Consider the following 26413-nt stretch of genomic DNA (forward strand, 5'->3'; position numbering starts at 1 on the left):
AATGTTTCATGTCGACAGTCTAAATTCATTTTTCCCGATGAAGGTCAGAGGACTGAAACATTGTTAATAAAGTGAATACAAGTAATTCACCATTTTGAGTCAAAATGTGTGAAAAGTAAAATGAAAGTAATGAACGGCCAGTTTGTATCAAGTCGGTTAACCTTTCATTTTTACCACCACAGGCCTTTTTATACTTGTAGCAAAATATTGCAAATTTTCAAGAAACAGTGTGCATGTGTACTGCATATAATCTCTCGAAAACTGTGGGCTACTACTTCTTATAGAAAGTGATGGGACAAAAAGATGGTTTAAAATTACCTACCTCCATGCTGCTATCCATTTTGATGAACGCAGCTGGTAGAACAGGCCTACATCCACTTCTCACCTACATTATATGAGATCATTTACATAAAACTAAAGCTACAGCAGGTCTGTGCATTGAATTCTAAATTCTGAGCATCATTTCTGATTTAGTGTTGTGAGTGAACATACGTATATATATACCCTGGCATCAGAAACCTGGATGAGACTTTATCCCAACTTTTAGGAAAACCTGGAATTGCTGCGTGGACTACTCCGATACACACCATTATACTATACTAAACACCTTGTTCAGGTCTCTGAACACACTTTGTCGGTACAGAACATAGTGGCTGAGGTGGTGAGCAATCAAGACACAACTGTACACAAGACACTGTGAGGGGTGGCTGCTGCTCAGGAGGTACAGTGGGTCATCTTACCAGAAGGTGGGTGGTTCGACATGCGTTCCAGTCCGCATGTCGAAGATACTGAAACCCAAAATGCCCCCGATGCATCATCTCTATCTGTGTGTGTGTGTGTAGAAAGCGCAGTACATATAGAAAAAAAGAGCGGCGTATGAATGTGCGCGTGAATGTGGCATTTAGTGTAAAGCACTTTGTGGGGTCGATAAGACTAGAAAAGAGGTATGTAAGTGAAGTCCATTTACCATCATGTATACAGGGATGTGAATATGCAGGTTTCTCCTGTTTCATTTAAACATCAAATCCCAAATAAGGTCAAAAAAGGATATTAGTGAGTGTATAAAGACAGTTTTAAGTGGAGCGCGAGCATCCTCTCGACTTTGGAAACAGTAGTTTTACAAAAAAAAAAAAAAAAAAAAACTTTACTGAAGGTACACTTTACTAGCTTTTTCACTGAGCTTTCAATGGCATCTCCTGCCAATGTCTCCCACCGCAGATGAAGTTTGCCCAATTGAGTTGCTGACTGTTCAGTCGGTCTACTGACAAAACTCCACTCAAAAGGAGATACAAGATGCTCCAGAAAAATCTAGTAACTTAATTCCCACGTGGTGGCCATTATTAACTTGATTTAAGAATTTCTTTTTGTCAAACAATTTTCTTGTTTTTTCCTTGTCAGCAATCACTAATACCTGCCTATATTGTTTGTTCCGTGCTGTTTGTCTGAGGTAGAAAAGGCACAGACTAAATGTTGACTGAGTCCTGTACCTACAGGTCAGATAGAGGCAGCATCCGACAAATGCACCCACACATGCACACACAGACAAGAACAGACAGACAATTAGACACTCATTCATGTTACAGTTGGCTCAACACTCCACCACTGTCAAGTACTTTATTCACAATAAGGTCATTTTCTTCTTTAAAAAATCATTTTTAATATACAACACAATTTTTGACAAGACAACTCCGTTTACAGCTAAATTTGAGCTCTTGAGTTCCAGCTTCTCTCATAACCAAAGCAAGCATGTAGATGATGGGGGAGAGAAAGATGGAGTGAAAGGGACAGATGAACAAGGGTCGAAGTTAGAAGAAAGAATGAGGAAAAAGACAGTAAGAGAGAGGGAAAGAGAAAGAGGACTAGTATGATTTTTGTACTAAGAACCAAAATACTCAAATAAAATTAGAAAATAACAGTAATAAAAACAGTAAGAAAGTAAGAGTTAAAGAGAAAAAAAAGCAGAGGTGTACCAGAATGCTGTATCCAAGGCAACCTCACATGCATGTCTGTCTGTTTGACGCTTCTGCTCTGTTCTGCCGTTTCACAAGTCCACATACACAAACACACACTCACACAAACTTGAGTGTGTGCGCCCCCATATTCCACGCAAGTGTACATGTCTGGGGGTTGGGGGGGAGGGGGGGTTGGGGATGGAGAGAGAGACAGGGAGGAGTGAGAGGGAGTGAGAGGGAGCAGGGAAGTCATCCCTGACACATTTCTCCCTCGTTCACTCCCTCCATCTCCCATCCTTCCCTCCGTTCCTAGAGCTGAGTAAAGAGTCTCTGTCTCCCGCATCACAGCTCCGGTCATCCTCTGTCCAACTGTGCCTGTGTTTGTGTGTGTGTGTGTGTGTATGTGTGCACGCGCATGTGTGCGTATGTATGTGTGTGCGTAATAAATATAGAGATAGAGTGTGTGTGTATATTATATCTATATATAGATATATCTATATATATCTATTTATATCTATAAATATATATATATATAGATATAAAAAAATATATATCTATAATGGATTCCATATCTGTGGGAACCACTCTTGGCAGGGGTTGAAAACTGAGGAGCAGAAGCTGCTTTAAGTTTCTATCAAGGGGACAAAAGGGAGCCTGTGACTTATAGAAGATCTAAGTTAATACTGTCATTAGTGTACTTTACAAAACATAAATTAATAGTAGAAGGTGAACTTCTTGGGAGAGTTGCATTGGTTCTGTAGTAGGGTATCCTCATCAGTGTTGAACTGTGTGTATGTGCGTGTCTGTGTGTAGATGTCACAGTACTGGCAGGCAATGGGCACAAGCTTGAGAGTCTGTCTGAACGGGCAGGGAGGTGGAGTTGTTGGGGGCTGGGTGGGAGGTGGACAGAGAGATGACGAGGAGGAAAGAGAAGAGATGGGCTCCTTTCCACGATGGACGCACCCATCAGCCAATCAGCCCTGGGCTCCTCCAAGGAAGGGTGCGGTGGATGGCGCCACCTGGGGAAAGAAAAGTCTCCAGTCACACACTGGTCCACTTAGCAAGCGTGAACAAACTGACTGAATATGGTTCTCTGAACTGTTCACAACGTCATCTGTAAAGCAGGATGATACATTTTTACAGGACGGTCTTATCAGCTAGGTGTGAATGCACGTGTGCGTCTTTGTACCTGCTATCTAGAAATGTAAGTGTAGGTGCGGGAGGGAGACCGTCCCTCTGGCTGGCCATTGGTCGAGACGTTCAGGAAGTCCCAGATCAGAATGGTGTCGTCGTGAGAACTGCTGATGATCTGAAACTCATCAAACTGGAGACGGAACACGCGGCCGGAGTGCTCCTGAAAAAATGCAACACGTTAGGAAATTATGTCAACATATTGTGTACATGGAGGCAGAAGATGCACTTTAAAAACATGGACATTTGAGATGTCACCAGTGAACCTGACCAACCAGGGTAAAATATTCCTGTGTGACTGTTTTGAATTGTGTGAATTCAGTTCTGTTATGCAGCCAACTCTCCATGTTCAGTGCTGTTTTTACAGGACCAAATCCCCATCCAAGACAACAACCACAAGTTGTTGTCTTGGTTGTCTTGGACAAATTCTCAAAGTTTGAGAAATTCTGGACCTCCTCCACAGTTTTATATGAAAGGACATGAGGGTTTAATGTTGTATTAGAGAGAATTACATAAAAACTAGAAACCTAGTGGTCATCTCTTTAATATCTCCATAATGATCCTCAAAATTGGCAACAAGATACACAAAAGCAGTGAAATTAACTATTAGTGATAGTTAAAACTAATGTGAAAAATCACTTTGTATTATGAGAAAAAGTTACGAGTTTGAGTTTTTTTAAAATCCTTTATAGCTGAGATTTTTGAAGCCAGCATCCAAATTCCTTAAGGGAAATTGCTCCATCAGTTTGCCTTGTGGCAACACACTAAATCAATTGTACTCACCACTAGAGTGCGCAGACATAATGTGCTGGCGGGGGCTCGAGGGTCAAGGGCTGCCTGCAGGTCCCACACCTTGATCTTACTGCAGCGAGAAACATGAGACGACAGAATGTCAGGAACTAAATCAGCCTCTGTGCACAAAACCGTGTGCGTTCACAACACTCACCCGTCGTAGGCGCCGCTTACAATCCTCTTGTTGTCGAAGCGAATGCAGCGCACCAACTCCTCATGACCTTCCAGCACTCGCAAACATGCCCCGCATTCTATATCCCATAATCTGCAGAAAGAAAAGCCTTAGTATACAAACACAGTGATAAACAGACCCTACAACATTTACATATTAACTGTTATAGTAATAGTAAAGTATTAGTCCTAACAATGACACTTCACAGCAAGATTATTCTTGCCAACTACATTTTTATGTAGTGTGTCTGGGTAAGAGATCCACATTGATGTCAAAACACTAAACTAGCTACCATTGCACAAAGTGATTTCAACAAGGTACATTTTAATCTTAATATTCCAATATAGAAACCATATACGTCTTTATAGACAGCTAACACTAAAGGCTCCTGCAAAAAAAACTTGGTGGTTGAAATATGCTGGTTTATGCTCAGGTCTCACACACGTACCGGATTGTGTTGTCTGATGAGCCACTGACCACCAGACGGTCTCTGTACTGTAGACAGGCAATACCCCGCTTGTGACCATTTAGAGTGCGCACAAACTCACAGGTGCTGGTGCTCCATACCTACAGAGTGGGGGCAATACAGACAGCTTTGTAAAACAATAGCCAGTATTTAATCAGATGATTACAGTTTACCAAACAAATCAGATGAAATTTTGTAAGACTCACTTGGTGGGTTTGAAACTACAGAGCATCTCTGACATTTCTAGTTTAATTTAAAGCATCTTAGTCAATAGAATTCACACCTAAATACTAAAAAATTTCACATTGCAAGTTGGTAACTTTCTTTCTAGGCAGACGTTTAATCAAGGGCTCTCCGGTTTGAATTCACAAATGGCTGTCGAAATATAAATGGAGAAAACTACTAATAATTATCATGGAAAACTGTGTGAATATGGGGAAAAAAAGCCTGTGCACGCCAAACTTCATCAGATTAATAATACTAAATAAAACCCTACCCTGCAGCAACTATCCGAGAAATATTTCTCTAGAAATCAAGTTCTCAATTTGCTACCTTAATGGTGCGGTCCCCTGAGGCGGACACAATGTATTTGTCGTCAAAGTCAACCACGTTGACAGCAGCCCGGTGTCCCACCAGGACCCGACGTAGGCTGATGTCAGTGGGTGAGGCCATGTCCCAGACTGCAATTGAGCGGTCCTTGGAGCAGGTGACCATCAGGCCGTTGGCAAAGCGCAGGTGAAGAACTGCCTCGTTGTGGTGGATCAGTGTGTTCAGTACCTCACCCGTCATTACCTCCCACACCCTGCAGAGGAGGAGAGCAGAAAGAGAGGGACAGAGGGCAACAGGAGGAAGTGAAAAAAGAAGAGGAGAGAGATGACAAGGTGGCCAGTTGATGCGGGCAAAGATGATAGGAGGGAGGAAAAGAAAAGGTGGAATGAGGCAGTAAGGAAAAATGGGGAGATGGAATGAGAGGGGGTGGGTGTGAGACAAAGAGGGAAGGAATGACAAAGGGGTGAGAAAAGTGGAAAATGATAGGGGGAGGGGGTGAATAGGAAAGAAAAATGAGATGGGGCAGCGGGAAGAGTGGTCACAATGAAAGAAAAAAGATTGAGTGGAAAAGACATGTAATGGGAGTGAAGTAAAAAGGAAAACAATGGGGACATGAAAGACAATTATGTTTATTAGTTTTACATTTGGGAGTAACTGAAAGTTCGCACAGACACACACACATGCACAGACACGCACAGACACACTTGCAGGAGTGGCTGTGAAGAACATGTCACTAAAAAGCTCCGCTGGGCATTAACAGTCAAATGCAGATCACACTGGAAAAGCTGACAACCAAACCTACAAACAAAATGCCTGTCAAGTTGTTGCTAAGGAACTGAAGTCACATTTTCCTTGGATACCGTCCAGAGAGTAAGGCTGAAGTGTGAAGTAATAATAGAATTAATGGTGAGCTTCTGTGTGCAGTAGCCAACCAAGTGTCAACATACACACATAAGCCAGGTCTTTAAATATCTGCAGTAACATATAGCCCACTATCTCTGGTTATGATGGTAAATCTAACTCATTATGAAATAATCAACCTCTGTATTTTATATTCCATCTGATATGTACTATATATAGTATATTTACTGCCAGACTGATGAGCAGCTGTAGATTGGGTGGGAACTAATCGTAAACAGGGGGCTGCAAAACAGGTTGCAGAAGGTATTTTGGTCATGAATGTGTGAAAAAAAGACTATAAGCAGACAGTATGTGTAATGGTTGATGGTACGTCTACAGCAATAGAACCATATTTTGAGTGCTGTAACCTGTAACAAACTTATGGTAAGAAAATAGCAATATGGTAAGAAAGCCATATTTTACATTAGTAATAAACTGACATTTTATTTTCCAATATAAATTTTGTTTAAATAAATTGCATTTGACCTGTTTGATAGCAGAGATGCATTTTGCACGAGATATTTAGCATAAAGTTAAAAGCAGGTTCTGACACGATAAAACAAAACAGCTGCTGTTTTTGGTGATAAGAAATCAAGTCCTCTGTTCATACAAACAATGCCAGTATGTATTTTTATACATTTTTCCGTGAACTATTCAGTATATCCTATAGATGCACTCAACTGTGAATGACAACAAACTGACAACTGGCATTAGGGTTGGAAAAAATTTAAGCTGGTTGAAGAGCATCTTCAAGATGAGTGATTTTAGTTAAAAACACAAATCTTACCTGTTGTAAGTGTGAACATAGCCATCTCATAACCAGCCATGTTAAAAGCCCAAATAAAGATATATGCATTGTTCTCCGTTGTCTTTAATGGCTAATTTCAGTAAAAGTGAGACAGCAGGATTACTCATACTGGCTAACATTATTTCTTTTTACAATATTGAAAATAAACCGTGGCTTCTTTTAAAGTGAAAAAGTGTATGAATAACAATAGCTTTATTATTGATATGTAAAATTTATTATAATTTTTCCTTGTGTATCTGACCTGACTTCATCTCCCCCTCAGTTACAGAACCTATGGTGCAGAAACACATTTGTTCCATAAAACCCAAGTTCTAGCTGTTAAAATCAACGATTCTTCTTTTTGTGCATGAAACAAATATCTCATGTACTTCAACACTGATGTTAGTGTAAACTTTTGTATAATGATACATCCCGAACGAGTATTTAACCCCAGAAAAATATGAATGAGCTGCATGGTTTTTGACTTATACCCTGACAACTATACAATTTTTAGGTTAGTAGTGCATGTCTGAGGATAACAAATTTAGTATCTATAAATACCCATCTGCTTTTTGTGTCATTATGGTGCCAAAGTTATCCAAGCATTCATGTTATGTTCAAATTGAAACTAGGTAAGTAAATACAAATAAATGTTGCAGTAAATCCCATAAGGTCATCCAAACATTCAGCTAAATGTGACAGTGAGTGACACCTTTCTCTTCTGTAATTTGAATCGTTTTTTAATCTTGCTGACACAGCTTTGGGTCCTACTCCAAAACACAGCATGTTCATTCTGCATGACGTCTGTTGTACCTGACAGTTGAGTCAGAAGACCCGGTGACGATGACCCTCTCATCATACTGCAGACACAATACTGAGCCTGTGTGACCGGTTAGTATCTTCAGACACTCCAGAGACTGCTTATCCCAGATCTATCAGAAGAAAAGACAGGAGCATAAGGAAGAGAAGGAAGGAAGATAAATGAAGTACAGACAGAGGGGATATTGACAGAGGAGGACAAAGAAAAAGAGGAAAAATAAGTGGTTCTGAAAAGGTTGCAGATTTCGGTCATCCTAGGAATGGACTATTCTTACAGCAGTTTTCATGCACTGTTCATGCCCCATTTCCCCACTACTGTGCTGAGCTCTGTGTGTGCAAAAGAGAGTCATTCAGCTCTTCCCTGGGTGTGCGTTAGCCTCCTCCAGAACAATAAGATAAATCTGCTCCCCCCCGCCCCCTATCCTCCCCTCCTCTTCATCATCTTCTTCTCTTCTCCCATGCCAGATAAGTGAAACACACAATGGGTCAGGAGCTGAGCCCTTTTATCCTATAATTCACTTGTGTTATGTGTCAGTGTCTGTTGGTTTAGCTCAGCGCCACAGACCATAAGATGATAAGCCATACTGAGCCAGAAGAAAAAATTCAATTCATAAATGCAGGTTGGAAGAAAACTAACACACACACACAGCATACATGTGTTTCTCACAGCCAACACTTTTGGCTCTCTCCACTACTGATGCTTAAACGCACAAATGGGATCAATGTTAATTACTTCTACTAGTCAGTTTGGGCCAGTAGGCCAGACTGATACATGCCTGCATGTTTTCATTGCCTCAGCAGCAGGAAACAAGAGGTTGTGAAACTTAAAAAAAAAAAAAAAAAACAGCAAAAAAACAAATAAACTGGCTTCACTTTGATTTCACCTCTTTTTTGCACAAACTGAAATGTCAATCAGGCTCTAATGCTGATGAGAGAAATCAGCTCTGAGCGCCTGAGACAATGAGTCATTATAAAAGATTGACCAAGTGGTGGGGCAATACTTGGCATTTTGTAAAACGGTTGCAGTCACAAAATCCACTGATCCTGATGACAGTTTCACACCCTGCTGCTTTTCTGTTGTACAGAATAGGCGCTATCAGCTGGCAATGCACTGCTCTTTCTTATAACCTCCAGTTGAATAGTGATGATAGGAGCGACTTGATATTAGAACAGAGGGAAATTATATCTTACACAATAAAACAACCAGTCTTTTATTAAACAAAAATTCAAACTATCTGCTAATACTTGCACTCTGCACAACTCTCAGATAGCTTTGAATCCGAAAGGTTGGAAAAAGGGCCAGTGGGTGGCTGCCTGCAGTGGCAAAGATAACAATAAAGTGGGCCACGGCATTGTCTTACAAACCTCAGATTGTCCTAAATGTTTTAAACTTTAAACACACATACCTTGATGGAATTGTCCCTAAGGCCACTGATGATCTTGTCATCGTCGTACTGAAGACAGTAAACCCCTTTACTATTTTCTGAGCGACACTGAATCCTCTGCAAGTTGTGTCTGCCACATCGCCAATTAGCCTCAATAGTCTGGAAGGAAGAGGGAGAAACAATTAGAAAGACAAACACAGGAGACATCCAAAGACTAAGAGAGGTGACAGAGGCAAATATCATGTAAAGTAATGTTATTAGGTGGAAAGTGGTCATGGGATTATTGTGATTAGAATGTAACATCAAAACAACTAAGTCAACTTTATTAATTAGCTGTTATCAGCATTTTCTATGTGAGTGAAGCAACATTTGCAAACGATTCTGGCAAAAAAACAAACAAACAAAACAAAAAACAAAAAAAATTTGCTGTGTAAGTGTGAATAAACTTGCTACATATTAAAACACTATTAGACTAACCAATTTCCCCCTGGGTAATCTAATATTGCAGCATGTTAGTATTCTCCCCCTTTTTTAAGGGCAATAAAGAAGCCAAGTGCAGGTCAATGATGCATATATTGTGTAAACCTAACAGTGTATGATGTCAGTCTCAAGTGAGAGTTCAGATGAGCCACTTCATTCACTTTTTGATGTAAAATACTTCAATACAGTCCCCACAGAAGAAAATGTGGCATTTTCGACATGGAAGGAAAATTATATCTGGTGCAATGATGAAAGGTGTGCAAAATTATTAAAATCTACACAACAAGTGTTCAGTTAATACTGAAATCTCTTTGGCTGTTGTGTCTTACCTCTATGTCTTGGATGATCTTGGGATAAAGTGAGTGATAGTAGGAGTTGGGTGGGACTTCTGACGTGCGATTCTTGAACAAGTATTTCTCCCTGGGGGAAGAAAAATATAGTGACAGCTGCTTTGTGTCCATTGGGATTTTTTTCCACTTACAATAGACACTCAAGACCATCAAAGTCTAATCTTACTTCCTCCTTCTCTTTCTCAGCCTTTATCCTAATTGAACAGGCATCCTGGAAACAAATAGTTTACCTCTACTCTCAACCAACATCCACTTAATTTCTGCCAGTGTCAGCCATTTTTTTCTTTATGTAATACAGTAGTGGGGTAGCCACCCCTCTGTGTGTGTGTTTAAAGTCTTACCACTGGTGTCTCTCAGACAGGCCTTTCCAGAGCGGGTCCGTGCGGACCATGCGTTCGATGAGCTTCTTCCACAGCATACCCTCAGAGATGACCCTCTGCCACTCCTTACACACCAGCTCTGCCGAGCACAGCGAGCGTGCATCCAGGAAAGACAGGATGTTCTCCGCTATGTGATCCAAGCCTTGGGCTAGAGAGGGGGAGAGAAGGCGCCGAGTAAATGTTTTCTGCAAAATTAATAGGATTTCATCTGGTCTGTTTCTCTTTGCCTAGGGCTCATTATTTTCGTGTCTTTATTTTTCAAAAATAATCTGTGAATTTATTGGTATTTATTTCTAATTTAAAAAATCCCAAAAGAATCTGAGAAGGAAAATCAATGAAACAAAAACTTTAGTGAAAATTTTAGGAATACCATTTGTAGTGTAAAGTCTCTGAAGCTTTATTTTTTAATTTTTTGTTACTGTTGTCTTCATTAGATGTAGGCCTCACTTACTCTAAACAATAATGATCAGCTTCATCACTTTTGGATGTGTAGACATAAAATGAGGATGATAATCAGTTTCAAATAATCTTCTCTTTTTATAAAATCATGGTATTTAGGGAAATCTGTTAAAAAAATAAAAAAACAAAAAAATAAATAAAATGATGATTCTTATATCTGCCTAACTGCATAGAGTCAGACTGTGGTTAAGGAAGATGGAGCTCGTACTGGCGTTGATTTTACTAAATGTTGCATTTACATCTGTGTTTGTACCTGGCAGCGCAGTGATGAAGTCCCTCTGCAGCATGGGTTTGAGGTAGGAGTTAATGTGGCCGTGCTGGTAGTGGCACATACGGGAGATCAGGCGCTCGACAAACTCCACCTGGTCGGCCTCCGACCACTGGTCAAACAGAGCGATGCAGCGTTCCTTCTCCTTCTCATAGTTTCCCTCTGATGGACGCTTGCGGGACCCCACAACAGGACCATTACTAAGCTGTAAAGATCATGGGCACATGCAGATTTATTAAATGTGTTATTTATTTATTTTTAAATTGTATTAGACTATTTTGAGAGATTTCTTTGAAGTAGTCAGTCAAGAGAGGGCACTCTCAGAGTATTACACAGAAAATCACTTCAGCTGAATATCAAATTTCCTTGCCCAACATGTTTTTTTCTGCATATAGAGAAAACGCTGGATGGTGGCATTACCTCAAGAGTGGGTAAATATATTTGAAATCTGCTGAGTCAATGCATAGTTACTGTCGGGACAAGTGGTAAAAGTTAGATTAGGAATGACTTTTGAAAAATACAGTTTAAATTCGAATCTAGTTACCACAGAGGCACTACCAAAATAACACCTGAAATAATTTCAAATAATTTTTCTATTACTGAATTGAGTGTGTCAGATTAAAATGGGGACTGAAATAGAAAGTTGTCATACTGGGCCTTATAACAGTCTATGAACAGGACCAAGAGGATTTTCCCAATGTTGCTGAATGAATTAAGTTAAAAACCAATTTTCATTGCTTCATTGCTTAAAGCTCATTAAATTTCTAGAGGTCCACAGTGGTGAGGGTTATGTGTGGGAACAGGAGAAAAGCGCTGCACAATAAATGTTCATGTCAGCTGCATTTGTCAACATCACTAAGGTTTTTAGAAGAATGGAGGCATGAAGGGAACAGGACATCCATAAACAATTCTGGTGTGATAGTATGTTGTGAATCCAAAATAATCATATTTATCGTTACTAAAATTTTACTTTCTGAATTTTCAATGTTTTATAGTCCATATCATCAACCTTTACATGAAGGTTCCCTTGTTTGGAAAATTTACATAAAAGTCAACAGTTCATAAATGATGGGTTATTCCTGTGCAACATATACAGAACATATTTTAAATAGTGTAAATTTAAGTAAACTGAGCTGCAGATCTCAATTCTTCATCAAGCTATGGTCATGGATGCACAAAATGTTCACACCCCCCCCCCCTAAAAAAAACCAAACAAACAGAAAAAAAAAAAAAAAAAAAACAGATGCAAGCACACCTTGAGAACTGTATTCTTCTTTGGCGATAGATCGTCCACGAGGTTCTGCGACTCCATCCCTGATGTGTTCTGTAGAAAAAGAACAAAACAAAGAAATTGTGCAGGTTAGTTTTTTTTCTGCTTTGTGTCTGTGTTGAAGGCACTGTGAGAGCCAGGGCAGCAGTGTGGATAGCGCTGGACACAGGAGTGCCACAAACACAGCCAAAATGGGGTAACCATTATGACTTCTGAGGCGTGCACGCACAAACATCCGTGCATACACACACATATGGGGTGGAAAAAAAACTGAGCACTGCAACAAAAGGAATCAATCTGCTTGCTTGTCTGATGCGGACTAAGTAGTCTGGACAGGAAATTAAACTGCAGCATCTTGGGTATGTCAGAGGCAGAAGCTCAGGCATGACTGTAATGAAACTCAAGTCAGATAGTGGTCTTACAGGATATACAGGGGACAGAAAAAAAAAAAAAAAAAATGGGAGGTAATCTGATCCCATCCATTTCTAGCATGACTTACGTCTTACAGTGATTTGAATCCTTTACAAGTGCACTGCAAGAGCAAGCTGGTGAAACTTGAATCATTCTGATTACAGTGTTATGGCACAAATCACATATTGACAGTGACAGAGTGAAGGGTTTGTCCAATTCTGAAATAAATAATTGATACCATCATCATCTTCCAAATATATCTGACTCATTAGGTAAATAGCAGTTTTTTATAGCATGTATACTTCTTTTGAAGTCATAATCAGTAAGGCAGCATTATTATATTGTTACAGTCATCGTCTCATACATACACCACCAACACGGAGAACTGCTGTCCTCTTAGGGTTCTTGCTGTCTACAGGTTTCAGTTGTGACTGAGGATAAACTGTACTATTGATGTTAGGAGGTCATCTTCAACCAACATTTTAGAAACTTAACATTTACATCAAACTAGCATGTACCTGAACTACGAAGGCTCTTTAAAGCATACTCTGCAAACTCTCCAGAAATGAGCAGGAGCAGCACAACCTTGTCAGAGCATAACTGCATGTGAAACACACCAAAAAAGGGACTGATGTATCATTATTACTCACAGATTCACTCCAAACTGGTAATTTTTTGTAACAATGTCAATTCTCTGTTCCCAAGTATAAGTTTTTGAAAACAGCTATGTTGGCAAAAAAGCTAGAATAGAGGCCTGGCTGTCTATATACTGTATATTATCCAGAGGCTCAAGAATTGCCATTGGTGGTCCCTACCTGAGGCCTATTTCAAAAAACAGGAATTCCCAAGTTATCTAGATATTCTTTTCTAAGTAAACCGAATAACCTCATCAAATTTGGAGCATGGGGTAATAGCTTTTCCAGGTTTTGCTCATTATAGTTATCCATCTAACTTGGTGATGCTACTACGTGTGGAGAGCAAAACGAATGGAGAACACATCAGTGGTTGCCACTAAGAAAAACACACAAACAAACAAAAAGTCAGGTACCAAGACCAAAGCAGACAGGACAAGAAGCCAAAATGGGCTTGCTGGTGTTGATGATCATGCAGAGCATTAGAAGAGAAGGAAGTAGAAATAAAAACGGACAGACCAGTTTTGGCCAGGCAGGCAGGCAAGCAAGCATGTAGCCTCTCAGAGCTTGAAGGAAGACCCCCCACTTCGGCCCTCACACCTCCAGGTAGAAGGGGAGAAAATGTTACTCCTCAATGCGGGGTTATTCTCTGGTACCCCCTGCAGCCTTCCTCACACCAAAGCACTTAAGTAGTAGTCTACTATTCAAACTAATCTGATTGTAAAAGTGTCCAGTTTTCATTACAGGGCACAATCACTGTTTGACTCTTTAAGTGTTATGAGGCCTGATTTAGATGCAAGGGCTGTAATTTGTCATGATTATAAAGAAGTCGATTACAGTTTCAAGCAGAGAGAGTTTTAGGACGCACCAGAGAAGAACCTGAGAGCAATGTGCTTCCAACAGGGAGGAAAGGACAACGAAAGGTGAGGAGGTAGGAGGGTGAGAGGGGGTGAGTGGGTGCTGTCCGCACCGAGGTGGTATGAGGAGTCGTGTGGAGTGGGCGAAGAAAAGTGAAGGGTGAGGAGATGGCAAGGGAGGAAGGGAAGGGAGAGGAGGAGGAGCAGCAGAATTAAGAGGAGAGAGGCAGAACCTGGTTGTGAGCCCGGGTGGAGGGGATGCTCTGCAGGCACCTGAGTGCACACAAACTCTCAGCCACCGAGGAGCAGCCCAGCCAGAGAGAGCGAGGCACAGAGCACTGTGTGAAAGAGAGAGAGGAAGGGAGGAAGGGAGGAGGAGAACGAAGTGGACAGGGTGAGGGAGGAGGAAAAGGGAAGATCGGGAGTCAGAGATGGGAAGTAAAGGAAAAGAGGAGGAGGATTGATGAGGGGTGTTCGGAGTAGGAAACCAAAGGAGATGAGTGATGGATGGATCAATGAATGGACAGATGGATGGAAGTGGTGAGGAGTTGGTGAGGAACAGGACCGGTGGATTGTTGAAGTGTATAGGAATTCAAAAATAATGCATAAATAAATAAATAAGGTTTGGTTTGAAATCGAGAGAAGGTGAGTGTGTAATCATCAAAGGTGAGGAGAGAAGAAGAGGGGAGGAGGTGGGGGATAGTGAGGGGAAAAACCAGTATTAGAGCTACACACACATTGGCACAGTGAGCGCAGGAACACACACTCCTTCACACACAAGATACAGACTGATAAACATACACACAGAAGCATTATTAGACATGAACTGGGTGGGGATAGGTAGAGGAGAGGGAGGGGCAATGGGATTAATTGTCAATTATGGTCACTCTTGTTTTGACAGAAACCCCACCCACTGTTCTGCCATCCCCACTCTCATGAGTGGTTAGTGAATAACACTGGGACATATTAAAAAAAATAAAAAAATAAAAAAATAAAAAATAAAAAAATAAAAAAAATCAAGTTCAATACACAGACACAACTCAGACAAATGTTTTCTTTACATACTGTATTAACACTTACAATCTTTTTCAACATTAATTTCTTTTATTCTGTGGCTTCTCAAGCCCATTGTTTAATAGTTATTTATTTCAACTTAAAAACCAAAATAAAGCTCAATCAATTTAAGATTTCGAAACCAGTGCAACTATTACGTTTTACTATTTTTTCTGTCTTCATATAGCGATTTTAATTGCTGTCTAAATCTGATGAACTTTTAAAAACACCTTAGTAAAGTCTGGTGAGACTAACCTACTGGCTGTCTCCATCAGTAATTTGTCTCTAAATGGAAATTTAATTTCTCTCAACGTTGGTTATTCATGGTCTATAAACATCTGTAGTGCTTGTAGATAGGACCCTTAAGCAAAAATAGGCACGAACCGCTAACTCGGGCATGTTTGTGTCCTACGGGATACAACTAGTCCACATAATCTACTAAACAGTCTAGGATATTATTTTCTAAGCAGATCTTGCTATCTTAGACCTGCAACACAATACAATAGATTTGTTTGTTTGAGAAACTGAAGGCTGTGCGGTATTTCAGATATGGAGTATGAATACCTGTGAAACTGTAACTCTACCGACGTGTTAGATAATATACAAAATATATTTGTGCCGTATCTTAATTGACGTCTTCTTGACGACCACTTTGACCCCTGTAATGTTAATGTTAGCTATTAGTAAGCTAACGTTAGCCTAGCTGGCTAGCTTATCAAGAAGCTTATCATTTCACAAGAATCTCATGTTATTTGTTGACCAAATCTGACCGTATATCGAGGAAACTATGTTACAATGATAGTTTATCTTACTCGTTACCTAAATAGCTCCTACAACCCTGACCAACTGACTGTTTTGGTATGGAAATGGCTGTCAAGTATACCTAGCATTTTTAGCATGCTAGCTATTAAGCTAATTGCTACCTCGCTTATGTGAATGAAAAAGCAATACACTTCCTTCTACGCACTTTAAAATTATAAACAGACAAGCAAGGCATTTCTAGACTTTTGACTGCATTCCGTTGTGCTGTTGAAACGGTCTGACTGTTCGACACATCTATTACCATGTATGATGTCTTAACATAATCTAGATAATATAACATACCCATAAATTTACGTGGTCCATCGCCTTCTAGCCAGTGTTAGCCGGATGGCTAAGTATCAGACTGGGCCCAGTTAAAGTGGCGCAGCGTCACCGCAGTGAACGCTACCCCGAGAACCCTCGGCTGTCTTCGGCCGACGACTGTACATCAACCTTTAATTTCCCCACTGATTACCGGTTTCACCCAAAAGAACATATGTTTAACATTTATCAGATGTTACTATTTAGGTCTTGTTTATCAATCCGACCAGTATCCAGAGCATTATTAGCAAAATGTATCGATAATTTCAGGCCCTCCCTCTGATTGCTGGTCCCCCCCTCCTCCTCCTCCTCCTCCTTTCTCCTCCACCTCTCCAGACAAGCCGCCTCAGCCCGTTCCTGCCGTCGAATTGAGCCTCGCCGCTTTCCCCAATATAAGACTGATACCGAAACCATCGGGTGTTCAGGATGCCATATCGAAACGATTCTTACCATCAGTTCCAACGTTTTGTCCTCCATCTCCGGCTCCATGTTGACGATCCCCCCCGAAACTCGCTCTGAAAATGGAAACCCAGCCCTGCGTCGGCGGCCCGCAAATGCAGAGACGTCATTCACTTCGCTCAACCACACAGCTCCGGTAGGGCAGTGTCAAAGGGTGGGTGGGGGATGGGAACGCCCATGCAATGAAAAGAGCGCACTGATTGGACGGATTTTGTCAAAAGGGAGGCGGTTTCACTGCTTTGCCTTTTATTGATTGGCTTACCGTGCTACCAAGGCATCCCCGGTGACTCCCCCAAACAAAAGGGCAAATGGATGAAGATGCTGTTGCTATCCTGAAGAGGAACACACTAAGGCAAAATCAATCATCCGCGTAGCTTTCCTATGAGATGCTGCAGTATGTTGGCTATTTTAACAATTCATATGTGATCAAAGGAATGGTTATTTAAATCCAGCTCCATAAAACAGAAACAGAAGTTGCGAAGCAAGGATTTAAGGTTCACCTTTTCTACAGCTTTGTGATTATATGGTCAAATACAATTTTTGGGAAGAGGTTTGGTGTCAGTTTCAGGACATTTCCACCCAGCTGCGTAAATCCACACAGGATCATGCATGATTAAAATTAATGTGACTGAATAAGAAGAGGGACAATTAAACATGATACAGTAGTTACACCAGGGTCACTGCGTTAACTGGAAAACTTTGCAGAGTAAAACCTCAGACTGCCTGAACAGGGACTGTTGTGAGAAGACCTGTTCCAGGTTTTGTTCAGCAATGTAATCCAGACAACGTTACTATCATTGTTTAACTTAGTTCACCTTTGCTGATGTTTTTTAATGAATCCCACAGAAACTACAAAAATACGGTTGACAGTCAACTGAGCGTGTTTGAATTACTCACATCCAAAAGTCACCCAACTGTAATGTTATCTTTGCTGGAGATGTTTCAGTACACTCAGTACTTTAGGTTTTACTGTGACTCAATTGTTTGAGAAAAAATTGGATGCATGTTTGGTGTATTTCATTCCTTAACAGCTGCTCAGGTAGGCCTGTCATCACCATTTCTCCACAAAGCTTTATGAATGATAATTTGCTGTAACCTTTGATCTTGTAACCCTGATGGAGGCAAGCAAATGCCAAATCTCATTTTCTAGATGAACAATGATAACAAAATTTTATCCTCAGGAATGCAAACATTTAGATATTGAATTGATTTCTGATTACATGAATCTGTCACAGATAAATTAACAAATGCAATCAAATATGTCATAGATGGAATCTGGTAATGTGGCTTCAAATACTTGAGAAGTGAATTTTATCTGAACACATTATCTTATATCATGGGGGACACTTATGAATACTTTTATCCAAGAGCTATATTATTGCTTCCTGTAATTTAAAATGAATTCTATTTCAACACAAGGAGGCGGCTCCTCATCCAATCAGATAACTGAATCACCTAAAAGCGGTCATGCATACTTATCACTCACACAGGACTATCACAATGTATTCATTTGATGTCAGGAAAGCAGAGTAAAGGTCAGCCTTTCCAGGAACAGACAGACACATCATAGGACCTGAGACCACAGCAGATGAGGAGGTAGCAATGGTTTTCAGCAGTTCAAATTTAATACTTTGTCCCCCTTTCTCTACAGAAACCCAGGTAAAAAAAATCCCCCACTCTCATAAAATACAACAGCAGCAGTTACCAGTAAAAAAATGAAATGCAAAAAAAAAGAAGAGAGAGAAAGCATAGAGGGGAGAAGAGAGAGAGGGTAGGGACATGATGAGGCAAGAAAGGAAAATATATTTTCTATTTGTGAGGAGTGAGTCCAAAGTTCATCTTCAGACCGGGTTAGGGGCAGCGAGGAATCTGGGAACTTGCTGTTGTGTTCATTCAAAATGGAGGGGAGGAGGGGAAAAAAAAGAACAAAAATGAGTCGAGTCCAATCCAACTAGGGGAAGGAACCAGCACTCTAAGGCAGGGATTTATTCAGGAAGGGCTTTCTCCCTCTCTGGATGAAAGAAAATCTCACTCCTCTTCAGCCTGTGTGATGTATTTTGTCGTGTGTACAGATGAAATGTATGCAAGTTTGTGTATGCAACAGGTAAATTGGAAGGTGTGTCTGTCATATATATGGTCAATACGGTTGCACCTCTCACTTGCTGCAAGAGAGGTGGCATTTTTCTTTCCTTATTTCTTCATTCATTCCTTTGCTTTTCTTTTTTCTCCCAACTTCAGTCCCCGACTACCTAGTAGTCATCCAAATCAAAGAACTCATCGTCCTCTCCTTGGTACTCCATGCCTTGGAAATCCACCCTGTACCGCAAGATACCTGAGGAACACAAAGATGATAGATTAACAAGGGTAATGTGATGGCTAGCCAGCTTATGTCATGCTTGGTTAGATCGTGGTAGCATTAAAGGAAGAATTTGTATTAGGATAATCCTCATTAGCTAGAGGGGTAGGAGTATTAGTATCTAAAAAGCATGAATTCTTGAAATCCTCTTTTTTGTAAGTGCTACCTACTGAATTACAAAACCAACATTGTATCTACTTTTTAGACAGAGGAAAAATGTAAAAAGAACTGTTTGGAAGCTTTTCCTTATTTCCTTTAGTATTTGTTTCTTTCTTACAAAATGCACTGCAATTCAATTCATTTAACTTGCCATCATCAGCTCTACATTTTAGACTCAACAATTCCACAGTTGTCTTGCTATACGTTCTGTATCACAACTGTTCACAGAGCTAGAATACGAAGGTTTTGCAAGACTAAGTCCTCTGTAATAATAATGCCTATGTGACAACAAAAAGTGGCCTGAAATAGCCTATTTTAAGCAGAATTAGTCATAGCCATTAACCTCAATGTACAGGTTATAGCCTTCAGTTCGTGGAGTTAAGCCATTGATTATTATTAACATGTAACTTTAATGCAATCATATAGCCCTGGCTATCAATGTCTTAATTGTTGCTCATGTCAGCATAAAATGCATTTAGGTAGAGCAGCATGCATGTGGTCTGCAGCCTTACATACAAAAATATTTCCTGAAAAGATACACTTTTCTTGTGACAAACCTCATGTGGCATATAACTGAAAGGCTTACTTTTTTTCCTATATTGTTCTAGTTTGTGAAGGAAAAGAGGAGGTAGCGAAGGTAAAGGGAAAGCGTTTGTAAGGTACCCTTCATATTTTGCACACATCTACTTCGGCATGATGGATCCCTGAGGATACATGGAGGCTTGAACCTGACCTCTCCAGTTAAAGGGCAGTACATGTGACCACTAAGCTGCAAACAAAGTTACTGAATGAAATAAAAACTGAGCTACACATATCCTCCATTCTTCCTGACTTGATGTTGTACAAATGTACAATTCAAGGTTCATAAACCTTATTGTAAACAAGTGTGTGCTCACCCCCGATGCCTCCAAAGCCCTTGACAAACTGGGACCCTTCCTGGCTCTTGTCTGTTACTATCTCCAACGTGGCTCCAAATTTCTTGTAGTTGTTAGCAAACCACTCCAGCAGCGGCATGCTCTCGATCAGCTCATGCTCCTGCCCTGTCTAAAAAAAAATAACCAGAATCAGAAACACATGGCATGATCGCTAATTGGTCTATCTTAAATCACAGGGATCTGTCCTTTCTTTGAGGGACTTACCTCCTTGTCTGTGAAGTGAGACTTGTCTTTCTCCTGCTCTGGCGTTAAGTACAAAGTCTTCTCATCTGAAAATCAAAGGAGGGATATGAAGATTATAGTATCCCCATAACATTTATTACCAAGTGTCTCAGCAATGGCAGATGTAGCATACGTCGTTTGTGTACCGTTCTCTGCTCCGTTGCTCTCTGCCCCATGCACACGTAGAATATAACGCATGGTGTCTAAGTTCTCGTAAACTATGAGGATCTCCACTGCTCCCATCTCCAGGGCTTTGAGTGTGTCCTCCACTCCAAAACAGTACTTCCCCGTGTCCTGACTGATCTCATCAAAGTACCGCCCTATAGAGAGGGACAACCATTAGGAAAATCTCAAGCACAGCAAAAGCTTCGCTTTCCTTTAGCTCTTACTGGTAAAGCCTGTAAACAGGCTTTCAGTGTGTCAGCAGGATGACTCACCTATGAGCTTCTTCTCCTGGATGAACTTGACATTAGAGAGAACCTCTGCTGAGAGCTCGATAGCTTGGTTGAAACCATTCTCTCCTCCATAGGAGATGTCCACCAGCTTCAGAACCTTGGCCTGTAACCTCTGTAGAAAACAAACAAACGTAAGTTAAACACACTATAGAGATATCCACACACATGCATAAAGCAATATAATCAGAAGCGTACTTAATATTAATAGTAATTTACCTTTACCGCTTTAACTAAGCAGCTTGAGAATTAAAGTCATTGCTTGATGGTTAGTGCACCCCAAGAACTGCCAACCAACACTCCAGTGGAAGTTTGGGGTATGCAGATAATTTTCAAACATCTTTGTTGTTTTTGTTGCTGCTCATGTTGTTCTGTCTTTTTACCAATATTCTAAATACTTCATATTAAGTGTATCACTTAATACGGAGTGTAAAGGTTACTAATGTTGGAGTGTAATGTGGTATAATGGAAATGAGAAGAGGCTTTTAAAAGAGGGCTGAGGGAGGTACTCTCCATTATGGTATGGCTGTATACAGTACAAGTATTACGTTTTAGATTTAAAAGGCCTATTAGCATCTTGAATTAACAGCTTCAAATGCAAGAAACACCCAGTTAACCCCATTGTATTTACAAAGAATACAGAGAGATTTAACAAACAGACCTTTATATACAGGATGCAGAAACTATATAAGCTACATTAATAGTACGTAATGTTTTGTGTGGGTCTTTATGTTTTTATTACCACTGTATAGCCAGTCTGTATATATTTTTTATAAATCACAATATTAAAGGTTATGAAGACCATTGAGTTTTTTTTGTCACTACACTATCTGAGTCAACCGCAGATGTGAGTCGCGCATGCACCATTTTACCACAGCCAATTTGTGTGTGAAGCTGAAGAACAGCAATTTAAGTTGCGTTACAATATCATCATGAGAGTGATATATTTTACGTGTCAGATTGTGATGGTGACATCGGAGGAGAGTTAGGCCGATACTACATTTAAAGTCCTCTTTGTCTTGAAAAATTAAACAAAAAAATCCCAAAACTCCAGACTGTGAGAACACGATCTATTCGTTTATATAATACAGTACAGTTAACAAAATCTTTAAATTTTGGCTAGATTGCTTTACTGGCTCCAACATCTGCTTATTCACATGAAACCTACTTTACTTCTCTTTATAATGATTTACTGACTTGCAAATTACAGTTGAAACCAGAAGTAGCCATACAATCAATCCTTGTGTAAGAAACTAATCTGAGATTCAAAATTGCGTAGTAGTCTAGTTTCTCATTTTGTTTAGAGAGACATTCACTTTTATTAATTGTTGATATACTACATAATAAATACGTAATTGGTACTGCTTTTATCAGAACACACACAGACACAGACTTACTGGGTCAAACATGTCAGACTGGCTGAGCTCGGTTTTGAAGTCAGCAGAGCCAGCCAAGACCATTCCTGCCACATTGACTTTGTCGTTGGACACAAAGAGCTGGACAGCCGTCTCAGCCACTTTTCTCACATAGTTGTGCCTCTTCTCCATTCTCAGACGAGCAAAACGCAGAGCAGACTGCCCTCCTCTGCCTGAAAGGAAGATGAAGATACGAGATGCAATTTTTAGAATGCTTCTCCAAGGGCAAAACTAAAAGCCACAAACAAATACAGAGTAATTTTATCAATTTTCTAATGATCCCTGCTGCATATCTGAAAATATCAAAAGTTAAGTGTCATGAGCATTGTGGGTCAGTACCGTGCTTTTTGGGTAGGTCCACAGTGAATTTGTGAAGCACCTCCCTGGTGTTGCCCTGCAGTGTGCCAAACAGTGCCCCACTACCGTCGATCACAATAAAGCCAAATTTACTGTCGTCAGAGAGCAGGGCTGTCAATGCCTGTGTTAGGAGAGTGAGGGAAGATAGGTGAATGGGAATGTGACAGAAAGCATGCAAGATACCCAAAGAGAAGTTTCCATCCCAAGTATCTTCTCCACAAAAAATGATTGTATACAGACACAGAAAGCATGCAAAAGCTCTCACCTCGGTGTGGAACTTGTTGTCACAGAGGTACAGGGAGGTGTTGATTGGCTTAAAAGGCTCAAAGTCTATATTGACTTTCTTCTCCTTGCCTTCCTCTGTCACAATGGTGCCACAGTACACAACCAAACCATTGGGTGGCACTGGCAAGAGAGAAAAGTCAGAGGCTAATAGATTAGACAAATATAACGTTTTTTGTACAGATGCATACACAATGTACTGATTCTGAAGGAGAAGTCATAGGTGGCAAATAGTGCATTGGAGTATAAGAGTTGCTGTACAGAATCATGAAGCTTTCTGAGGCTCAAGTACGTCATTGCGTCTTATGCACTGCAAGGCTCTGAAAGGCCAAGATAATCTGTGACAAAGTGTCCAAAGGCTTCCATTGGAATGGTTTTCTGTCTGATATAATGTATGATATGACGTATGCACTGACACTGTACCAATGGGTAATACACACCTTTCTTCCATGTTTATAGTCACCTTCTTTGTAATTCAATGCTATAACCACCACATGTTGCTCCAGTTCAATACTGCCCTCTAATTTACTAGCTGGTTAGGAGCATATTTGATATGGAGGAAGAGCACTGTCACGAATGGTTATGTCCATTCAATGTAGGTACCATGAACTAATGTTAAAATGTAAAGATTTTCATGCTGAGAGAGATGTTGGACATTTAAATTTATATGATTTCTAGTTCAACGTAGACCTACCATAACTGAACTGTAACTTGTATATCTGGACTTTAAAGTTCACAGGCACAGATCAGATGAGACCTTCTGTTCTTGGTTAATATTTAGCAGGCCTTTTCTCAGCCACTGAAATTATGTCTTTACATCAGTAACATCTGACTAAATGGCAGTTAAACACTAGATCTGACTATCAATCTGGCCTTCCCTGGGAACATCAGGGTAATTTTTATGTAAAGACATCCTGATAGGAATCAGTTCTGTAAAGTTACCCCTGAAAACCAAAATCCCACAGAAAGTAAGCAGGTTTTTCATTGTAACACATACCCTTGTTGTAGAGTTTTAGTCTTTGCTGTACAGAGGTGATAGCCCCGAGTACAGAGAGCCTGTTGACTCGGCTCTTGATATTGGAAGCAGTGCCAAACTCATCAGCCAACATCTTGGCCACTCTGGATATCTGGTCCTTGGGAGGGATGATCAGTGAGATCATACTGGTGCCATTACTATATATAGAGAGATGATTTAATGTTAGTGTTTACATAAGGACTTTTGCATACATACACACAAGATGCTACGGGATGCAGTGTCTTACATCACTATAAACATTAGTACTTTACCACTACTAGTGTGTAAGAGGATAAACGCCACAATAACATTATCCATATCAATGTCAAAATGACACTGTGTTATTGGTGTTATCCACGCTAACTATAAACAACTTTGATTAATTGGAAAGTAAACTTTGACATGTCTATTGTATCCCCTTCAAGATCTCCACTTCTTATTCTCTAACTTTGTAAACACACAACTTTCCCTTGCAAGATATAACCTTGACAAGTTCAGAAAGGTTGAGGAGCAAACTGGGTGAGCTTTCAATTACACAATATACAATCTCTGTCCTTGAAGCCAAGGACTGAGTATCAGTTCCACTGCTCCACTCTGTTGTCCTCCATTCACTACCTCTCAAAAGACAAAGCATACCAGTGCCGGCTGACACTACACACAAACACACAGGCGCAGGTAGCAGCAGCTGGACGAATATAGGGCAAATGGTCAACCGTGTGTGACATGGCAGGCGGTTGAGCACAGGACAGCAAATTCTGCGCAACACTAGACGGCAAGCTGTCGCAGAGCAAGCTACAAACCAGGGTAACAACACCCACATTTCACATGTCGTGTTTGATAATTCAACAAGGCCACAATGTCCCTACCGGCAATCAACTGATCTGGATTTCTTTTCACCTGACCATTTTGTAGCCAGCAAAGCTTTAATGTAACGCTGAGCAGCTCGGCAGCCATGAAGTAACTAACTTATTGGACCCCTGGGGGATTTAAGCAGCTCTTTCATACAATGTGCGCGTGAAAAGGCCAGACAAGCGCCATCTGATGTTGTGAAATATGTCTATCGGAGCATGTGGAAGTGCAACTGTAAGCTAGCCGGCCCTCCTTTCTCATCAACGTGCTCTCTTGTTAAAGACATCCATGGCGGCCTCTTTCCAGAGATGACGTCTATTAGCAACACAGCTAACATTACCGTTACTAGCTTTATAACCTTTGGTGGACCTAAGGCAACACACTCCGCAATGTCATCGATAACACTTAATTGTAGACTAATAAAAACACATATTCCTCCTAATTAACACAATGTTTCCGATCCCCGGACAGGCTAAACGCGACAGCAGTTAGCGCTTAGCAATTAGCAAGCTAGCAGCAAAAGCTACGGCAAGCTAAGTTATCTATGCTAAGCTAACCACTCCCAAATTCGGCCCCACTTATCCGATCTCCAGCTGTTGCGGCGGTCCACATCCACACCACCAACCGAAGCCACACAGTCCAGTACAGTTAGCCCAGGCAATGCCTCGACACACAGCTCAAATCGATCTCTTACCCACGAGCAGCTTCCAAACTTTTGATCAGCTTCTTGATTTTCCATATCTCCACGTTCCTGTCCGCCGCGCTGGGGTCGTCCGCCATCTTTCTGCTGTAATCGCTTCAGCACCTGAAAAGACATTGAAAAAAAAGAGCAAAACATACGCTGTAAACCGGTGTGGAACCAGAGCGACCGATATTCACAGTCTCACCAGGCAGACAGAACATTCGTCTTAACTAGCTGGACTAGGTACCTCTCCCAACTAGTGGCGCGGTGTCCGTTAAGGCACCTAACCAGAACTGGCAGCTGGACTGACCGTGAGGGAAAGACTCTACCCGGGCTTTCTCTGTCAGTACAGTGCGCGGAGAATAAGAGGCCTACAGTCTTCCAGGCCCTAGCGTCCACCCTGTACTTACCTAATACGACCTACTTTCCACAGAATGTAGTATTTAACTGTCAGCTTTTCAGACTTTGAGCACATATCGGTATAAATGGAGCCGGTACGGTACCTGCCTCGGACAACGCCGCTCCGCTCCGCTCTCGGTCTGCTGCGCTATGTCGGGTCGGTGGTCCGAGGAATGACGTTGCCTTCCCGACCGGTTTCTCTCCCCCTCCACACGCTGCGCGTGGTGCTATCGACTGGGCTCACATGTGGGAGGTGGTTAGAACTGTGGCGTTCACTTCCTGGAAACCACATAGAAACCAATGAGATTTCTTGGCTGGCATGTCAATCATAAAAATCTAAACAACGATTGGACGGAAGCTAAAAACATCGTCGAAGCTGGGTGGGCGTCCGTAACTGTGGATTGTGGGATTTGTAGGTGGTCAAATGTAACCCAAAGACGAGTTGAATTAATGGCTTTTGCAAAACCGATACAGACATTTTTGGTATTGGTCCAGTTACAATTTATACTTTAAACTAAAGACTTCTTTCCACGTCT

General features: G+C 40.9%; 2 protein-coding genes across 7 annotated transcripts; both read right to left on the reverse strand.

Annotated features, from left to right (window-relative positions):
- Positions 1 to 1571: 1571 nt before the first annotated feature.
- fbxw11a (F-box and WD repeat domain containing 11a) lies at positions 1572 to 16901 on the reverse strand. Of its 3 annotated transcripts, none has more exons than XM_040120110.1 (13): positions 16746 to 16901; positions 12206 to 12274; positions 10936 to 11155; positions 10185 to 10371; positions 9823 to 9913; positions 9035 to 9172; positions 7623 to 7741; positions 5126 to 5375; positions 4556 to 4674; positions 4090 to 4200; positions 3927 to 4005; positions 3142 to 3306; positions 1572 to 2971 (listed from the first exon to the last, which is right to left on the reverse strand). In XM_040120110.1, the coding sequence occupies exons 1-12, from the start codon at positions 16782 to 16784 to the stop codon at positions 3145 to 3147; spliced, it is 1584 nt and encodes a 527-aa protein (XP_039976044.1). In that variant the 5' UTR covers positions 16785 to 16901; the 3' UTR covers positions 1572 to 2971; positions 3142 to 3144. The 3 variants fall into 3 exon arrangements, with proteins under 3 accessions (XP_039976044.1, XP_039976045.1, XP_039976043.1); XM_040120111.1 differs by lacking the exon at positions 16746 to 16901 and adding an exon at positions 16278 to 16579; XM_040120109.1 differs by lacking the exon at positions 16746 to 16901 and adding an exon at positions 14354 to 14435.
- A 1456-nt stretch (positions 16902 to 18357) lies between these two features.
- On the reverse strand, positions 18358 to 26123 carry etf1a (eukaryotic translation termination factor 1a). Of its 4 annotated transcripts, none has more exons than XM_040120294.1 (11): positions 25986 to 26123; positions 25491 to 25601; positions 23930 to 24105; positions 22916 to 23055; positions 22633 to 22771; positions 22276 to 22466; positions 20864 to 20993; positions 20573 to 20746; positions 20409 to 20473; positions 20166 to 20313; positions 18358 to 19086 (listed from the first exon to the last, which is right to left on the reverse strand). In XM_040120294.1, the coding sequence occupies exons 2-11, from the start codon at positions 25574 to 25576 to the stop codon at positions 19004 to 19006; spliced, it is 1332 nt and encodes a 443-aa protein (XP_039976228.1). In that variant the 5' UTR covers positions 25577 to 25601; positions 25986 to 26123; the 3' UTR covers positions 18358 to 19003. The 4 variants fall into 4 exon arrangements, with proteins under 4 accessions (XP_039976228.1, XP_039976227.1, XP_039976229.1 ...); XM_040120293.1 differs by having other exon boundaries at positions 25982 to 26123; XM_040120295.1 differs by lacking the exon at positions 25986 to 26123 and adding an exon at positions 25889 to 25910.
- Between the last annotated feature and the right edge of the window lie 290 nt (positions 26124 to 26413).

This window comes from Xiphias gladius, chromosome 23, assembly GCF_016859285.1.
Source record: "Xiphias gladius isolate SHS-SW01 ecotype Sanya breed wild chromosome 23, ASM1685928v1, whole genome shotgun sequence".
Taxonomy (NCBI): Eukaryota; Metazoa; Chordata; class Actinopteri; order Istiophoriformes; family Xiphiidae; genus Xiphias; species Xiphias gladius.